Genomic DNA, 13334 nt, shown 5'->3' with positions numbered 1-13334 from the left:
ATAGTATATGGTAAATGATGTAGATCGTATAAAACAGAGTCTGTTCTGTGGTTATGGAAACAAGATTTATTTCCTAATTATTGTACACCTACATGATAATAAATATGATTTTTCACAATTAACTTAATTTTTCTTCCCTTTCCCCTGTTAGCATTTACACACGATGAGCACTTTGCTGCCTTGTGGACACCAAAAGCAGGGAGAATGGAACCAAGAGGAGTCAGTGTTGAGGGAAAAGAATACTGAAAGCAGGAACAAGAAGGGACATGGTAGGAAGAACCAAAAGAAGAAAAGGTAGGGGAAGTACAATGTGTAGGAGAAAATTGGAAAAAAATGTGAAAAATTGGAAAAGAATTTTGGAAAATTGAAAAAAAATAGAGAAAGAAGACAGAAAAAGAGAAAGGAAGTAAGAGTAACATACAGTGGATATTCTTACAGGATCCAACAACTTTGTGTGATAAGTAACCACAAAATAACAGTGATAAGATGATAGTTTTACAACAGTGGAAGTTGGAGAGAGGGATTCGAGGTATATCTATTCATTTATGACAGTGTAAGTAAGGTCTGTGTCTTATTCTTTAAGAAATGAAGGGAAAAAAAAAGACTATTCTAAGTAATTCTGGCAATTAAAAAAGCGAGAAGTTTCTGTGTCTGGCTACTTAGATGTATTGGTGATTATAGTTCCCCAGATTTGTGGGGACACTCCATGTGTCAAGCATTCATCCATGTCAGATACTGAATTTCAACACAGGTATCTTGGTTCTCAATAGATGCTTAGCCCAGTAGATTACAGTACTTATTCTGTGATCATACAAGTCCTAGGCAGTATTTATTGCCTTGATGCTTTTTTCAGGAGTGGCACGTGGACCAACTGTACTGTAAAAATTAACAGTGATGAAGGTGTTATTTGCTAACACGCAGAAATTTTGCGATGCCAGTTGTCTGTCATTCCTCCCATTGCTTTCTGTGCCTCTTGCTGTATATGGTAGGAACTGTCTAATTTTGTTTTACTGTGCATCTGAACTTTCAGTTTGGGAACAGACTGGGTGCAGGGCCTGGATGGCATCAAGCTGTACACATAGCACAGATCTGTTACTGCTGCAGTTGTTACCAAACTCCCTTTCAGTAGCCAGAAGAAAAGGGGAAAAAAACTTTCATGATACATCCAAAAGTAAACCGAAGGTGTTAGACTGCAACATAAGCAAAAGATAGTGGAGAGTTTTCATGGTTGTGAGCAAAAATGTGTAGTTTTCTGAACCTGCCCTTGAACAAAATAAAGTAAGCCACTCTCTTCCACCCCAAATTGTTAGTGCGTGGAACATGAGGCTCTGCGGCTTTCAGCGTCGTGTTGTGATGTGCACACGTGTGTGTGGAGCACACCGTGTGTCTGCTGCATGAGCCCCTTTCAGCTCTTCATTAGAAGTAGCACTGACTGTTCACACACCTGGGTCACTACTAGCTTTACGTGACACTACGTGTGCATTATTTTCCAATATGCATAGCTTTACATTTTTGACACGCAATGTGGTGGTGTTCTGAAAAAACTCTGTGGATGGCCTTGCGTGGTCTTGCCTGCTATATTTCTAATTATGTTACTTTAAAGCTTTATCTCCCATACCAAATTATTTGAGAGCGTATTCTTGTGCCTCTATCAAAACAATCTTCACCTCTTTTGTTAGAGGGTCGATAAAAAAATGCCAACAAAAGGAAACGCTTTTGCTCCTAAATCATAAGCATTGGGGTTTCAGCTTGCATAGAGCACCTGCTGATGGCAGCTTTCCTCCCTGTCCCTGCCGCTCGCAGCGCTCCCCCGCTGGCGCCGGCCCCGGTTCCCGCGCCTCGGTTCCCGCCGCCCCGTCGCGATGCCGCCTCCCCACGGGGCGCCGGCGGCCGCGCCGCGCCGTGACTCAGCACGGCCCGGAGCGCTTGGGCAGCGGCGGGGCGCGCTGCGCAGGTAAGCGGCCGCGGGGGCCGGCACGCAGCCGGAGCCCCCTCCTTCCACCCTTCCTTCCTTCTTAACTTCCTCCTCCTCCTCTTACTCCTTCCTTCCTTCCTGCTGGCAGTGCAAGGGGAAGCCGGCGAGCCGGGACCCGGCGCCCCTGGCCTTGCGCCTGTGGAGGCGCAGCACCAGCCCTCGGGCCCCGTGCTTTTGCTTTGTTTTAAACCTCAAAGCTGGGCACTCTGCTGGATAAAACGTTAAAAGGAAAAAATAGCAATTCGATGATCCTTAGCTCTCACATTACATAACTGGTTTTTTGTTTGTTTTGTTCCTTTTTTTTCCTTCTTCCCAGAGGAATTGGATATGTTATAAACACGCATTACAGGCATTGATCTATGACCTTTCTGTGTGTCTGCTCACTATGTGTTTTAGTGTTGAGTGGATAGATAGCATTTGTCTTATGTTTTAGCAAATAGTTTTACAGGAACAAGGAGAGTTTGCCTTTTTTTTTTTTTTCTACTACTTTAAGAATCTTGCACCACAATGTTTTTGAAAATGCCTATGAAATGCATAAAGCAGTAGAGTGTTCTAGAAACACAGCAACAATAAGGTGAGCTCTGCCTTGGAGCTGTAAATCTGCACTGCCTGACAGCAGCACTGGGAGGCAGCAGCAGCCCTGCCTGCCCACAGTGCAGAGGAGAGGGAAGAGAGGAGGCAGCCACTAAATGCTGCACAAGTTCAGTGTCTGTGAAGGTATTGAACTCTGGAGAGGTTTTGAGTGAAAGAGGCAATAGAGGGTTCAGTATTCCTGGGTTCTGTCAAAGCAGTTGTTTGAAATAAGAATTGCTGCTCACATCCTTCTCAGAGTGTCAGGATTTGAGATTCTATTTCCTACATGCCCCTAAAGACAAAACTGTTCTCTTCCTGGCATCATCCACCTGTTAGAATATTCTTTGTGGTTTATTTGCTGACCTGTCCTCCCAGATGCTTCATAGGCCTTAAATTGAGAGTTTCTGTATGCTGTCTGCATTTCAGTAGCCTTGAGTTGCTTGTATGGACCCCCTTTAAACTGATCACTTGCCACATTTTATTAGACACTCCTGTAAGGGTAGTTTTAGAGTTTTCCCATGCCAAATAGGAGATGCAGTCTGGTTGCAGGATTTAACTGGCAGTGTATGGAGGTATTTGTAGCTTTGGCCTGGATGTCAGAGTTGAAAGAGAGGACCATCTCCTTGTTGCACCAGCAGAGCCCTCAGACTGCAGGTCAAGGAACACTTGTGTGTTCTTGCCGCTATGCTCTCTCCACTGAGAGTTGTAATAGCATTAAATGCAGGGACTCTTGCTAGCCACAGTGTATAGGAACAGGGCTGCAGTTGTGAGAGAGAAGGTAGTGGTGGTCTCCTTCCTGTCAACATTAAAGTTAATGCAATGATACAGAGTTCAGGTTGGGAGGTCTCTTGAGGTCAGCTAGCTCAACTTTCTGCTCAGAACAAGGTTAACTTCAAGGGTACACTGGATTGTCCAGAGCTGCTGCCAAATGAGATCTCTAAGATCTCTGATTTTTTTTTTCTCCGTTGGAGAACCTTGGAGAAGGAAGTAAATTTTAAATGGATTCAAATGGAAATTTCTCTTCTGCAAAGTATTCAGAGTTTCCAATTAGCTATTGTATGAAATCCTTATTTCAAGGATTTTTGTATTGCAAACTACAGTGTTACCAAAGTTTGCTTTTTGCTTCCAGGCAGAGTTCTCTCTCAGCAACATGGGGGATGACATCAGTTTGAATTTTCGTCAGAAGCTTCTACTCATTGATGATAACTTGGGGACCGAAGATGTAGCAGCTTTAAAATTTCTCTGTCTTGACCTGATTCCCTTCAAAAAATTGGAAAGTGCACAGTCAGCACTGGACATTTTTCAGCTTCTTATGGCTGAAGAGTATTTGAATGAGGAAGATACTTTTCTATTAGCTGAACTTTTATACCGAATTAAATGTCACTTTTTGCTCCAAAAACTTAACTATACCAAGGAGAGAGTGCAAGAATATCTACCAGAGAAGGGGAGAGTATCTCCTTACAGGTGAGCTTTTAATAGGATTCTGCTAGCCCAATTGCTGCTCAGCTACCTACTACATCCCTTTCCATATTTTTTTTTTTTAATTCTCAAATGACCTTGTGCTTCTACACTGTTTTCTGTTTTGATCTCACTGGGTCTCTGTTACAGGCAGATGCTGTATGAATTGGCAGAAAACATTACCAGCGACATGTTGAAGGAAATCATTTTCCTCCTGAGGGACCACCTGCCGAAACGACAGCCAATTTTTGTATGTAGGGAAAAGGACAATTGTGTAAATAAAAGGGGAGGAAGAATGGTGTTGAGGAAGAGCATGGAGAAAAAAATCCTCATAGCCGAGTTAGAGTGGAATTTAGTGCTGCTTTGTTTTAAGAACAGTCATGGGTGCTCTACTGTCTTGCCTTAGATCATAACAGGATGATATCTCATTCTTTCTTTATCCTGCTTGAGCCATAAACAAACGTGTATTTTGTAATATTTCACAGCAATAAAGCCTTCTCAGGGTCCAGATTCATTAATCTGGTTTGAGCAAATCTTTGAAGTAAGAACATACCGATTTATAATTCTATCAGTGGCTTTCTGTGGTGCAACACATTTCCCCTGCACCCAGTGATATAAAATTGACTGTTCAGAACTCATTGGCAAGAAACAAAGCAGATGATAATGTAATAATGTGAGGGAGAGAAGGCTGAGGCCATTGGTTTAAGTTCTGAGAAATAATAAGTGCATTTTATTCTCTCTCTCTTTTTTTTTTTTTTTTTTTTTTTTGCTGTCAGTCTGCTTTGAAGTTGCTCATTTTATTGGAAAAACAGGGCCTTTTAACTGAAAGCAATGTAAAAATGCTGGAGGAAATCTGTACGAGTGTTTCACCTGATCTCCTAGAAACAGTAAACAGCTATAAAAGGGAAAAAGGTGAGAATTCCAAAGTGAGAGCTTCCTGCTTAAGGGAAGGGTCTGGGCAACTGGAATTGGCACCTGGTGGTCCAGTGATGCACTGTGGCAGCAAAAGGTAGAGTAGACTCACTCGAACAGGTTTAAACACACAGATTTATCAGAGCTCTCTTCAGTTTGCATTGCCTCCCAGCTGATTTCCCCTAAGGATGTACAACTATACTGTAAAATACACTTTGTGATTTACAGATGTATAGTCCTGTATACTAAGCTTCTGGGGGGAGTTGTATCTGCTAATCAGTTAGCAGTGCAAGTTATATGTGCATATGTATATGATAAGCTTTGTTATTAAAAACATGGTTCACTTTCTATGAGGTTAGATGTAATTTGTAAACTAACTTCATATAACGTCCTGTGGAGAAATTATAAGCATACTGGGAAAAAGTTTTAGTTTCGTTTACTTAATCACTGGGAAACCAATTCTGGGAAATGCAATGCTACTACTTTTTCCAGCCAGGAGAAGGGCTTACTTCCTGAGTGTGTTTCAAAGTGGCTTTCTCTTTTAATGCATTTCTAAGTATAGAGCCATGTTTGCCTTAATGTGCAAATTCATATATGTTTAACCTAGAAACTTTTGGCTTCTCTCATTTATTATCTCTTTCTGCTCTTAGTATCTCTACCTCGGCAAGAGAACACTCTGCCAATCAAGGAATCTGCACAGCCTGGAGGTACCAAAGTGTTCAGTTCCCCCCAGGTACACTGGAGTGCCTGCTGCCTTCTTGAGTTTTAGTAGTTTGGGGATTTCATTTTATTTTAGTACCTTTGTTTTGAAATTACACTGTGAGATCTTTTGCTAAATCTTCTGAGCTGATTTAGGAAGAGAGCAAACATATTTTTTTCAGCTTGTATGAAATACATCAACATTTAATAATGAAAGTAAAAAATATCCCTGTTGGTCATGTGCAATTGGCAAAATAAGTTGCATTAGGAAGAGAAGAGAGAAGACTAGAAAGGTGCATTTTAGAGAGTGAGTCAGTCAGCTGGTGCTGATTCTCACAGTTTCAGATGATCTAAACAATAGTTTAAAGGTCAGTTTAAACTGCTGCTGCTAAAGGAAGTGATCTCACTTTGCCCAGCCCTTGATCGTGGGTCTTCCTTTAGCTGCGTGATGAGTCAGATTGGGGAATTTATATGGTCTATATCCTCCTTCTTTTTTTTTTTTTCTTTTTAAAAAAGGAAAAGGAGAGTAAGGGAGAGAGTTTTAATCCATATAATTTCTAAATGTGTAAAGCCAGTGGTCTTCCTTAAGATAGTTTTCAGAAGTACAGTCCTAGTAGACAAAAACTGAGGAAAATGGGCCCTTTAGTATCAGAAGGGGCTTGTATTATTGCTGCTTAAGCTATACTTGCTCTATATGTATAGAGGATTTGGCACTTGACATGGTAGAGAATGAATGCACTTGTATTAAGAAAAACATAGATTGTTTCTTAAAAAACAAAAAACAACCCCATACCCACACCTGTTTCCACAATCCTGTTTGATTTTCCTGAGAGATGAAAAATGATGAAAATGAAAAATTACCTGCTTTTTGCATTCTGTGTAATAAACCATTGACACTTAGTGCTGACTGAGGTCACCTAGGCAAGACTAGATAGGTACAATGAGTTAGAATCAAATAATTGATCATCCAAATGAACTGATACTGGACTATATTGCACTTTTGTATATAGTGACTCTCCATCCCTTGTAGTGAAAGGATCATTTGGAAGTGTAAGAAAATTCTTTATTATTTTCATTTCTCCTTAAGAGAAAGTGTAGTTGTTTCCAGCTCCGTACGATATGCTTTAAGTGGGGAAGTGTTTTGTAGTTCGCTATTATATGCTTTGCTATACTAAAAACCCAGTGATTTTCCTCCCACTGCTCCAGCAGCTATGTATTTAGTAACTTTGTTTTGCTTATTGTTATGAAAAAAATCACAGTGATTTTTAGCATGGATTTTTTTTTTTTCCCTCACTCGAAAAATAGGAGACATCTATCAAATCTGTGAGTTCTAAAATAAATGGTAAGGCTTTCTGGAAAGTGTGTCTTTGTTTTTTATAGACCTCTATGCTTCATGCTACCCATTTCTAATTTGACTTACTCTGCGAAATTTCTGACATTTAATGTAATAAGGTAACAAAGTTACCTTGAAGTCTTCTTGGAAGGATCTTTCACTTTCTGTAGAAATTGCTTTGAAAGATACTTATTCCTATATCAAAGAGAAAAAATACAATTGACAAATCCTGTGTACTTTGTTAGTGATTACCTAGAAACTAAATGATGTTTTTTTGGGAACTGAAATGAGAGCTGGTCTGATTAGAAGCAAAAAACTGTTTTCTTTCCTGTGAATGAAAAGTAATTTTTCTCTTCGAATATCTCTGGAGGGAGGAGGTAAGAGACCGGGGCACTGTGACTATTTCAAAACCTCAGCTGTCATTTTCGTGTGTGCAGAAAAGCATTTTAACTGTGACTTGTTTTGCTGTGTAGGTCATTATGGTGAAGAGTCTAGGAGCCTATGGGAGCATGTTGGGAATGTGCACTCCTTACCTACCAGACAAGGTTTGTTTTCTCTTAAAGATTTTAGTATTAAATGTTTTTATCTCCAACTGCCTTCAGTCTAATATGTTACTTAAGGGGCCCAGTCAGTTCCTAGAGACCTTTTTGCAAGGGACCATTAAAGAGGGGAAATGAGAAAAAGCTTTGAAAGCAGGAGGCTTCCTGTCTCTTTATGTAAGAACAGACATCATGAAGACCTATGTCTGATCTTCCAAGGCATCCAAGGATCTTCCAGAATTACCATCTAAGAGAGTTTTCAGGTGTTGGTATTTTGAATACATTAAATAGTGAATGATTTGTACAGAAGAAAGCAAAAGCTTTACAATTATCAGAAGGCAAAATGTTTCCTTCACTAATGAAAAAAAAATTTTTTTGGTTCATATCTCAACTGCAAAACAAGTGGCAGCAGATTTTTCTGCATCTGCCTCTGTGACTGTACATCATATGGGACACCTGCAAAGTGCAGCCACACAACATTAGCTCTGTTCAACTTCAGAAATCCATCAGTGCCATATTTTGAAAGTTTGTCTGAGGTTTTGTAAATGATTCAGGACCAAAAGAAGATTATTTAATGGGACATTCAGTAGTGACATCACAGATCCTTCTTAGATTACATTCGATTTTCGTGCTCATTTCCAATTAAAAAATTCATTTGACTGTCTCAGGTAGAATCTATCCTGATACCAAAGATATCTGTTTCACCAAACCCATATGAATAGACACCTTGCTTTTGTCACAGAAATACACACCAAAAATTATTAGAGGCATGGCCTGAATAGATCCTTTGAACTGGACGGTGCTATCTCATACAGAAGAGTTATGCTTTTCATGTAATAGTTTTTAAAATAAAGTGCTGCACTGTAGTGAACTCTTTGCTGCATCCACCGGTATTAGTTGCTCATCATAAATACCTATGCTGTCTTTTTCCTAGATGACAAAGCAGGTAATGTTGTACAAGGCATCTCTGAAGTAAACCTGAACCTGGAGCTCCCCGCAGAGTTCATCAGTGCAAAAAATGAATCCAAGGTTAGAGACAATCTCATGCTTTTTGAATAACCGAGAGTGTGGAATCTTCATCCCTTTAATGACATTTATCATGCAAGGATTTGTGAGATATTTGTGCTTCACTTTTTTTTTTTTTTTTTTTTTTTTTTTTTTTTTTTTTTTTGGAGTTGTCAGATCAATTGGAACATTTCAGAGCGTATTTTCATCTTGCAGTCCAGAAACTTATATTGATAGGCATGGAGGAGGGGAAATGGGCATTATACTTATCATACTACTCCCATGGCAGTGCATCTGCTTATCTTCCTGAAGCAGGCAAATCATTTGGTAATATCTTCAGTTGCATGTTTGGGACATGGCAGCAGAATGTGCAGGTGGGCGCAGTAGCTTAGCAGTTTTCACTCTCTATATCTGACTTAGAAAAAGCTTTAGTGTATCCTTAACTAAAATAATAATAATAACAATATTAAAAAAAAAAAGTTAATCAGTAGCATCAGGAGACCTTTTAAGGAAGTTGCTTTAGCATAGGCTAAAGAAGGCAAGTGTGTTCAGTAAGATACTGCAGACATGACTATCATAATAATCCAGAGGTCTTGGTTCAGAAGCAGCTCCCTATTGTGTGATTGCTTCTTTGAAGCCGAGTCCACACATTTTTACTGATGCCTAAGCAGCTGTAGCAGAAGTATTGTTTGCTGCTGCTGAAGGAATGTAGAAGGCTGTCCTTTATTTGGTTTCACTAAAATGCACAAATTAGGTGTTTCTTTGTTGCTCTCTCTTGTAACCAGAGAGGAGCTTAAGTGTCTGGTATTAGAATAGACTTGATGCTGTTAACCTGACATTGGATTTGACTTCTCAGATTTTAAAATACCTTTACTGAGGTGCAGGAGAGTCTTAGCAAACCTTTGTTTTTGATTGTCTGTTATTTTGTATGCCCATTTTAAGACATGTTAAGGTAATATGAGTACTGGAGATCAGCCATTTATCACTTCTTGACTTTTTAATATATTCATTGAAACTATAAGCTTTTTTCCTTTTTCATTTCTACAGAAGTTGACAAGCTACAAAATGGATGGACCAAAGAGAGGATTTTGTCTTGTTATTAATAATGTTAAATTTGATGGCTATCTTGGGGAGAGGAAGGGTTCTTGCAAAGATGCTGGTAAGTTTCTACAGCAAGTTTTTTTTTTAGTTAGTCTCTGTTTTCCCTTCAGGAATTCATTCTCTCTTTGCCTTATTGTCCGTATTTTAGTTCATGCTTTTAAACAGCCACGTTTTTGGTCTTTGTTAAATTATGTCACTTGTATATTCTAGAAGGGGAAAGACTAAAAGGCCTTAACTTGCCATGCAGTGGGATCATTCATGAATCATTTTAAGAATCATTGAATCATTTTAAGAATCTCTTTATTCATGTAGTCTAGATCTAGAGCTGTAATAAAGAAATAAAACTAAGCAACCATTTTACATAATGTGATCCAGAATTGTCTATGCAATTGCCAATTGCAATTCTGTGTATACTTCTTCATTCATTAGTTTTGATCTTTCTGTCTTGCTTATGAAACTGTAGCAGTCATAATTGCAGTTGGAAAATAATGACCTGAGAAAGATTTATGAAAGAAATCCAGCCTGAACTTTGGGAAGATTCCTCATTTTTCCAGTAGTCATGAGCTCACTTAGAGTGTCATTTTTCATATTGCATCTGTCACAGACTTATGGAGGTGCCTTAGGTCCTATTCTCTGAAACACCGAGAAAAATCCCAAGACTCTGTATTGAAGATGATTCCGTCTTTATACCAGCTACCCTCTAGTTGATACTCATGAATCTGCAGAGGCACGAGGATGGGAGGCTCTTCTACACTTCAGATTTGCTTACATGGTGACTTCATAAAATGGGTTTTTTTTTAATGCTCTATTTCTCTTTTTATCTTTCTTTTAACTACAGGGGAGCTGAAGCAAGTATTCACATGGCTTGGTCTAGAGGTGGAGATTTACAAAGACCAAACAGCTAAGGAAATTAAAGATCTCATGGAGATCTGGCAGGATTCAGAAAAACACATAAACAGGGACTGTTTTATCTGTTGTATTCTATCTCATGGAGAGTCGGGAGCAATCTATGGGAAAGATGGGGAGCTTATATCAATCCGCACGATCATGTCCTACTTCACTGCCAAACAATGTCCAGCGCTTGCTGAGAAACCCAAACTCTTCTTTATTCAGGCATGCCAAGGCCAAAAGATACAGTGTCCTGTCTATGTTGAACCTGATGCGCAAGTTCCTAAATTGCCTTCTGTGCAACAGAAAATTTCTCCTTTTGAAAGTATTCCAGAAGAAGCTGATTTCCTCCTGGGCATGGCCACAATTGATGGTTATGCCTCGTTCAGGCATGTTGAGCAGGGCACTTGGTATATTCAGGCTCTGTGCAGCAAGCTACAGCTGTTGGTACCCAGGTAACTTTACTAGTTTATTTAGCTGATCATTGAAGAAATGGGAATAACTTCCCTTTTCCCCCCACTCTGTGTTTTTTTAATTCAAAGTTAAATTCAAATAAGAAAGTTAATGCATGCTTTGAGTTGGACAAACTTAGTTAAATAGATGATGTGCCTGCCTGACTCTGGTAAATTTATGGTAACACTGCTAGCACTAGCTAGGGCTAGTCTGGAGAATGTAAATTTTAATTTAAAAACTCTGAATCTCTAAATCTCCCCTCTGTCTATTAGACAGATCCATCTGTTTCTTGAGTGAGTTTAAGTAAAAAATACTTTGTCGTTTTTCCTACTGATGGACTCAAGCAATGCAAAGTAAGAAAAGGCCTCTTGTTTTTAATATGACCTAAATAAGAACACAAGAGAATTTCTGAGAAAAGTGCAGATTTTCTTTCTTCTGTGTTTTAAATGTCTAGACTATATCTCCTAAACATCGTGTTACAGAGCGACAGTGCCACTTGGTCATTAATAAATCCATTTTTCTGTTTGCTCACTTTCTCTCTGCAGGGGTGAAGATATTTTGTCTATTCTTACAGAAGTTAATGAAGATGTAAGCAGGCGTGCTGACAGCTTGGGGAAAAAGAAGCAGATGCCCCAACCAGCTTACACTTTAAGAAAAAAATTTATATTCCCAGTGCCTAGAGACCCTCCTCCCTCACAGCAACACTGAAGCTTCCTGAATACTGTCATGAGCACATTTCATCTAAATGCAGTTCTCCACACTAACTGGTTAAGTCCATTACCCAGACTCCTGAGGCTGTTGTGCTTTGAGGCAAAAACTTCCCATTTTTTGACGAAGAAAATATGAACTCTAAGGAGACGTAGTTAACACAATCTGTGTGCCAACTGTTCAAATTCTATTTTTCAAGTAATTAGGATTGGGATAGCTACTTGCAGAAGTATGCTTCTTTCATGTTAAATGTTCTTTGTACTTTTGAAGGCTATAGGTATGTAAAGTATTTTTGTGTCAGCCTAAGGATTGCATGTAGCCTTATATATCTAAACCAGAATGTTAATATTCAGGATTTTTAGCAAGCAAGCAATGAGGCTAAACCAGAATATTAACATTCTGGTTTAGCCTCATTGCTTGCTTGCTAAAAATCCTGAATTTTGCCTCTGAACCACTACCTCTATGGAGGACTCGTGTAGGGAAAAAAGACAAAGGTAAGGGAGAAAGCTTAAGTATTAGGTGAAAAAAGATTTCTTCCATCTGTAACAACTTATTTTTAAGTGTATGGAGAATCAGCTGACTATTGAAATTACTACTTATTTCCATAAGGCACACTTGTCTTCTTACAGCTTTCATTTACCTCATTTGCAATGAGATTCTTTCCAAAACTGAAAAAAAAATGCACTGCAAGAAACCTTGCTGGCTATCATCCTCATAATTTTTGGGAAGAAAAGGTAGAAGGGTTTTTCACTGTGAAACACAATACTCTGTGTATCTGCTTTGATTATCAGATTGATTACTAAGCATTAAATGTTGTGATAAATCAATTCTTGTTTTAAGATGTAAAATAAGAAGGATGAAAATAATGTGGGAGAAATTGGTCCTTGTTGAGCAAGGTTCTGATAAACTCACATTTGAGTTTAACTGAAATTATGCCATGTTTTGTTATGAATATTTGCCTATACTGTGTGTGTCTGTGTCCTTCATGTTTGTTACTGAATTAAATTTATACTTCTTTTATAAAGTCTGGGATATAAAAATGATACACTGGGCTAAGTTTTATTCTTGTTTACTGTCCCCCGTCAGTGATGGGCTATGTGAATCTGTTAGAAAATCTATTGGGTTTGTTAGTAGAATACATTCCATATTAGAATTGTCAAGCATGTAGCTTGCAGTTACATTCAGGTAATAGTTGTAGTTTTAGTATGGAGTAAACATGGGCAAAAATTTTCACATTGTTTTGGGGGGGATCCTGGCTTCATTTCTAAGTGCTTGAGTGGTCTCAAATGGTAAAACTCGATAATAGCAGTTAGTAGAATCTACACTGAAGATACACTGTTCTGCAGTTAGTAGAATCTACACTGAAGACTGAAGTCTTGAGTTCCCCGGGAGAGGGGCTATGCCTTGGAATAGTGAAATCTCCCTCATTTCTAAATGCCTTGCTCAAACAAAGGTTACACTATTGTGATTTATACCCATCAGTATCAATATCTTTCTTGAGTGCATCACAAGCTTTGTTTTCCTTAGCGCTTGTTTGCTCTGTATTACTGCGCGTCCGGATATTGGTCTGTGCTTGGATGTATTGTGTTGACCTCCTGTGGTGTATGGTAGGATAGCAGTTGTGAGGGAACACAGTGGGTTTTACCCAGCTTGAAGATTTATCACTGCTTGTTGCACTCCTTCCATGTAA

The 13334-nt window shown here is 39.0% G+C and overlaps 1 protein-coding gene across 2 annotated transcripts; it reads left to right on the top strand.

The window, feature by feature from the left end:
* The first annotated feature begins 234 nt into the window (after positions 1 to 234).
* LOC112956252 (caspase-10-like) lies at positions 235 to 12001 on the top strand. 2 transcript variants are annotated; one of them, XM_026049756.1, is made up of 11 exons: positions 235 to 294; positions 3678 to 4012; positions 4157 to 4256; positions 4783 to 4918; positions 5569 to 5651; positions 6923 to 6959; positions 7424 to 7495; positions 8424 to 8518; positions 9542 to 9653; positions 10434 to 10938; positions 11482 to 12001. In XM_026049756.1, exons 2-11 carry the CDS (start codon positions 3699 to 3701, stop codon positions 11642 to 11644), a joined length of 1617 nt encoding a protein of 538 aa, XP_025905541.1. In that variant the 5' UTR covers positions 235 to 294; positions 3678 to 3698; the 3' UTR covers positions 11645 to 12001. The 2 variants fall into 2 exon arrangements, with proteins under 2 accessions (XP_025905541.1, XP_025905548.1); XM_026049763.1 differs by lacking the exon at positions 235 to 294 and adding an exon at positions 1924 to 1954.
* The last annotated feature ends 1333 nt before the right edge of the window (positions 12002 to 13334 follow it).

The sequence above is a fragment of the Nothoprocta perdicaria genome, unplaced genomic scaffold (genome assembly GCF_003342845.1).
Source record: "Nothoprocta perdicaria isolate Ctin4 unplaced genomic scaffold, notPer1 scaffold_11, whole genome shotgun sequence".
In the NCBI taxonomy this organism is placed as follows: domain Eukaryota; kingdom Metazoa; phylum Chordata; class Aves; order Tinamiformes; family Tinamidae; genus Nothoprocta; species Nothoprocta perdicaria.
This window is presented reverse-complemented; position numbering and strand designations above follow the sequence as displayed.

Excerpts from the sequence above, each read along its gene's own strand:
- LOC112956252 (XM_026049756.1), top strand. The coding sequence starts at position 3,699 with ATGGGGGATGACATCAGTTTGAATTTTCGTCAGAAGCTTCTACTCATT. Across the intron at positions 4,919-5,568 it reads CAGCTATAAAAGGGAAAAAG|TATCTCTACCTCGGCAAGAG; the intron begins GTGAGAATTCCA and ends TTCTGCTCTTAG. Across the intron at positions 7,496-8,423 it reads CTCCTTACCTACCAGACAAG|ATGACAAAGCAGGTAATGTT; the intron begins GTTTGTTTTCTC and ends TCTTTTTCCTAG.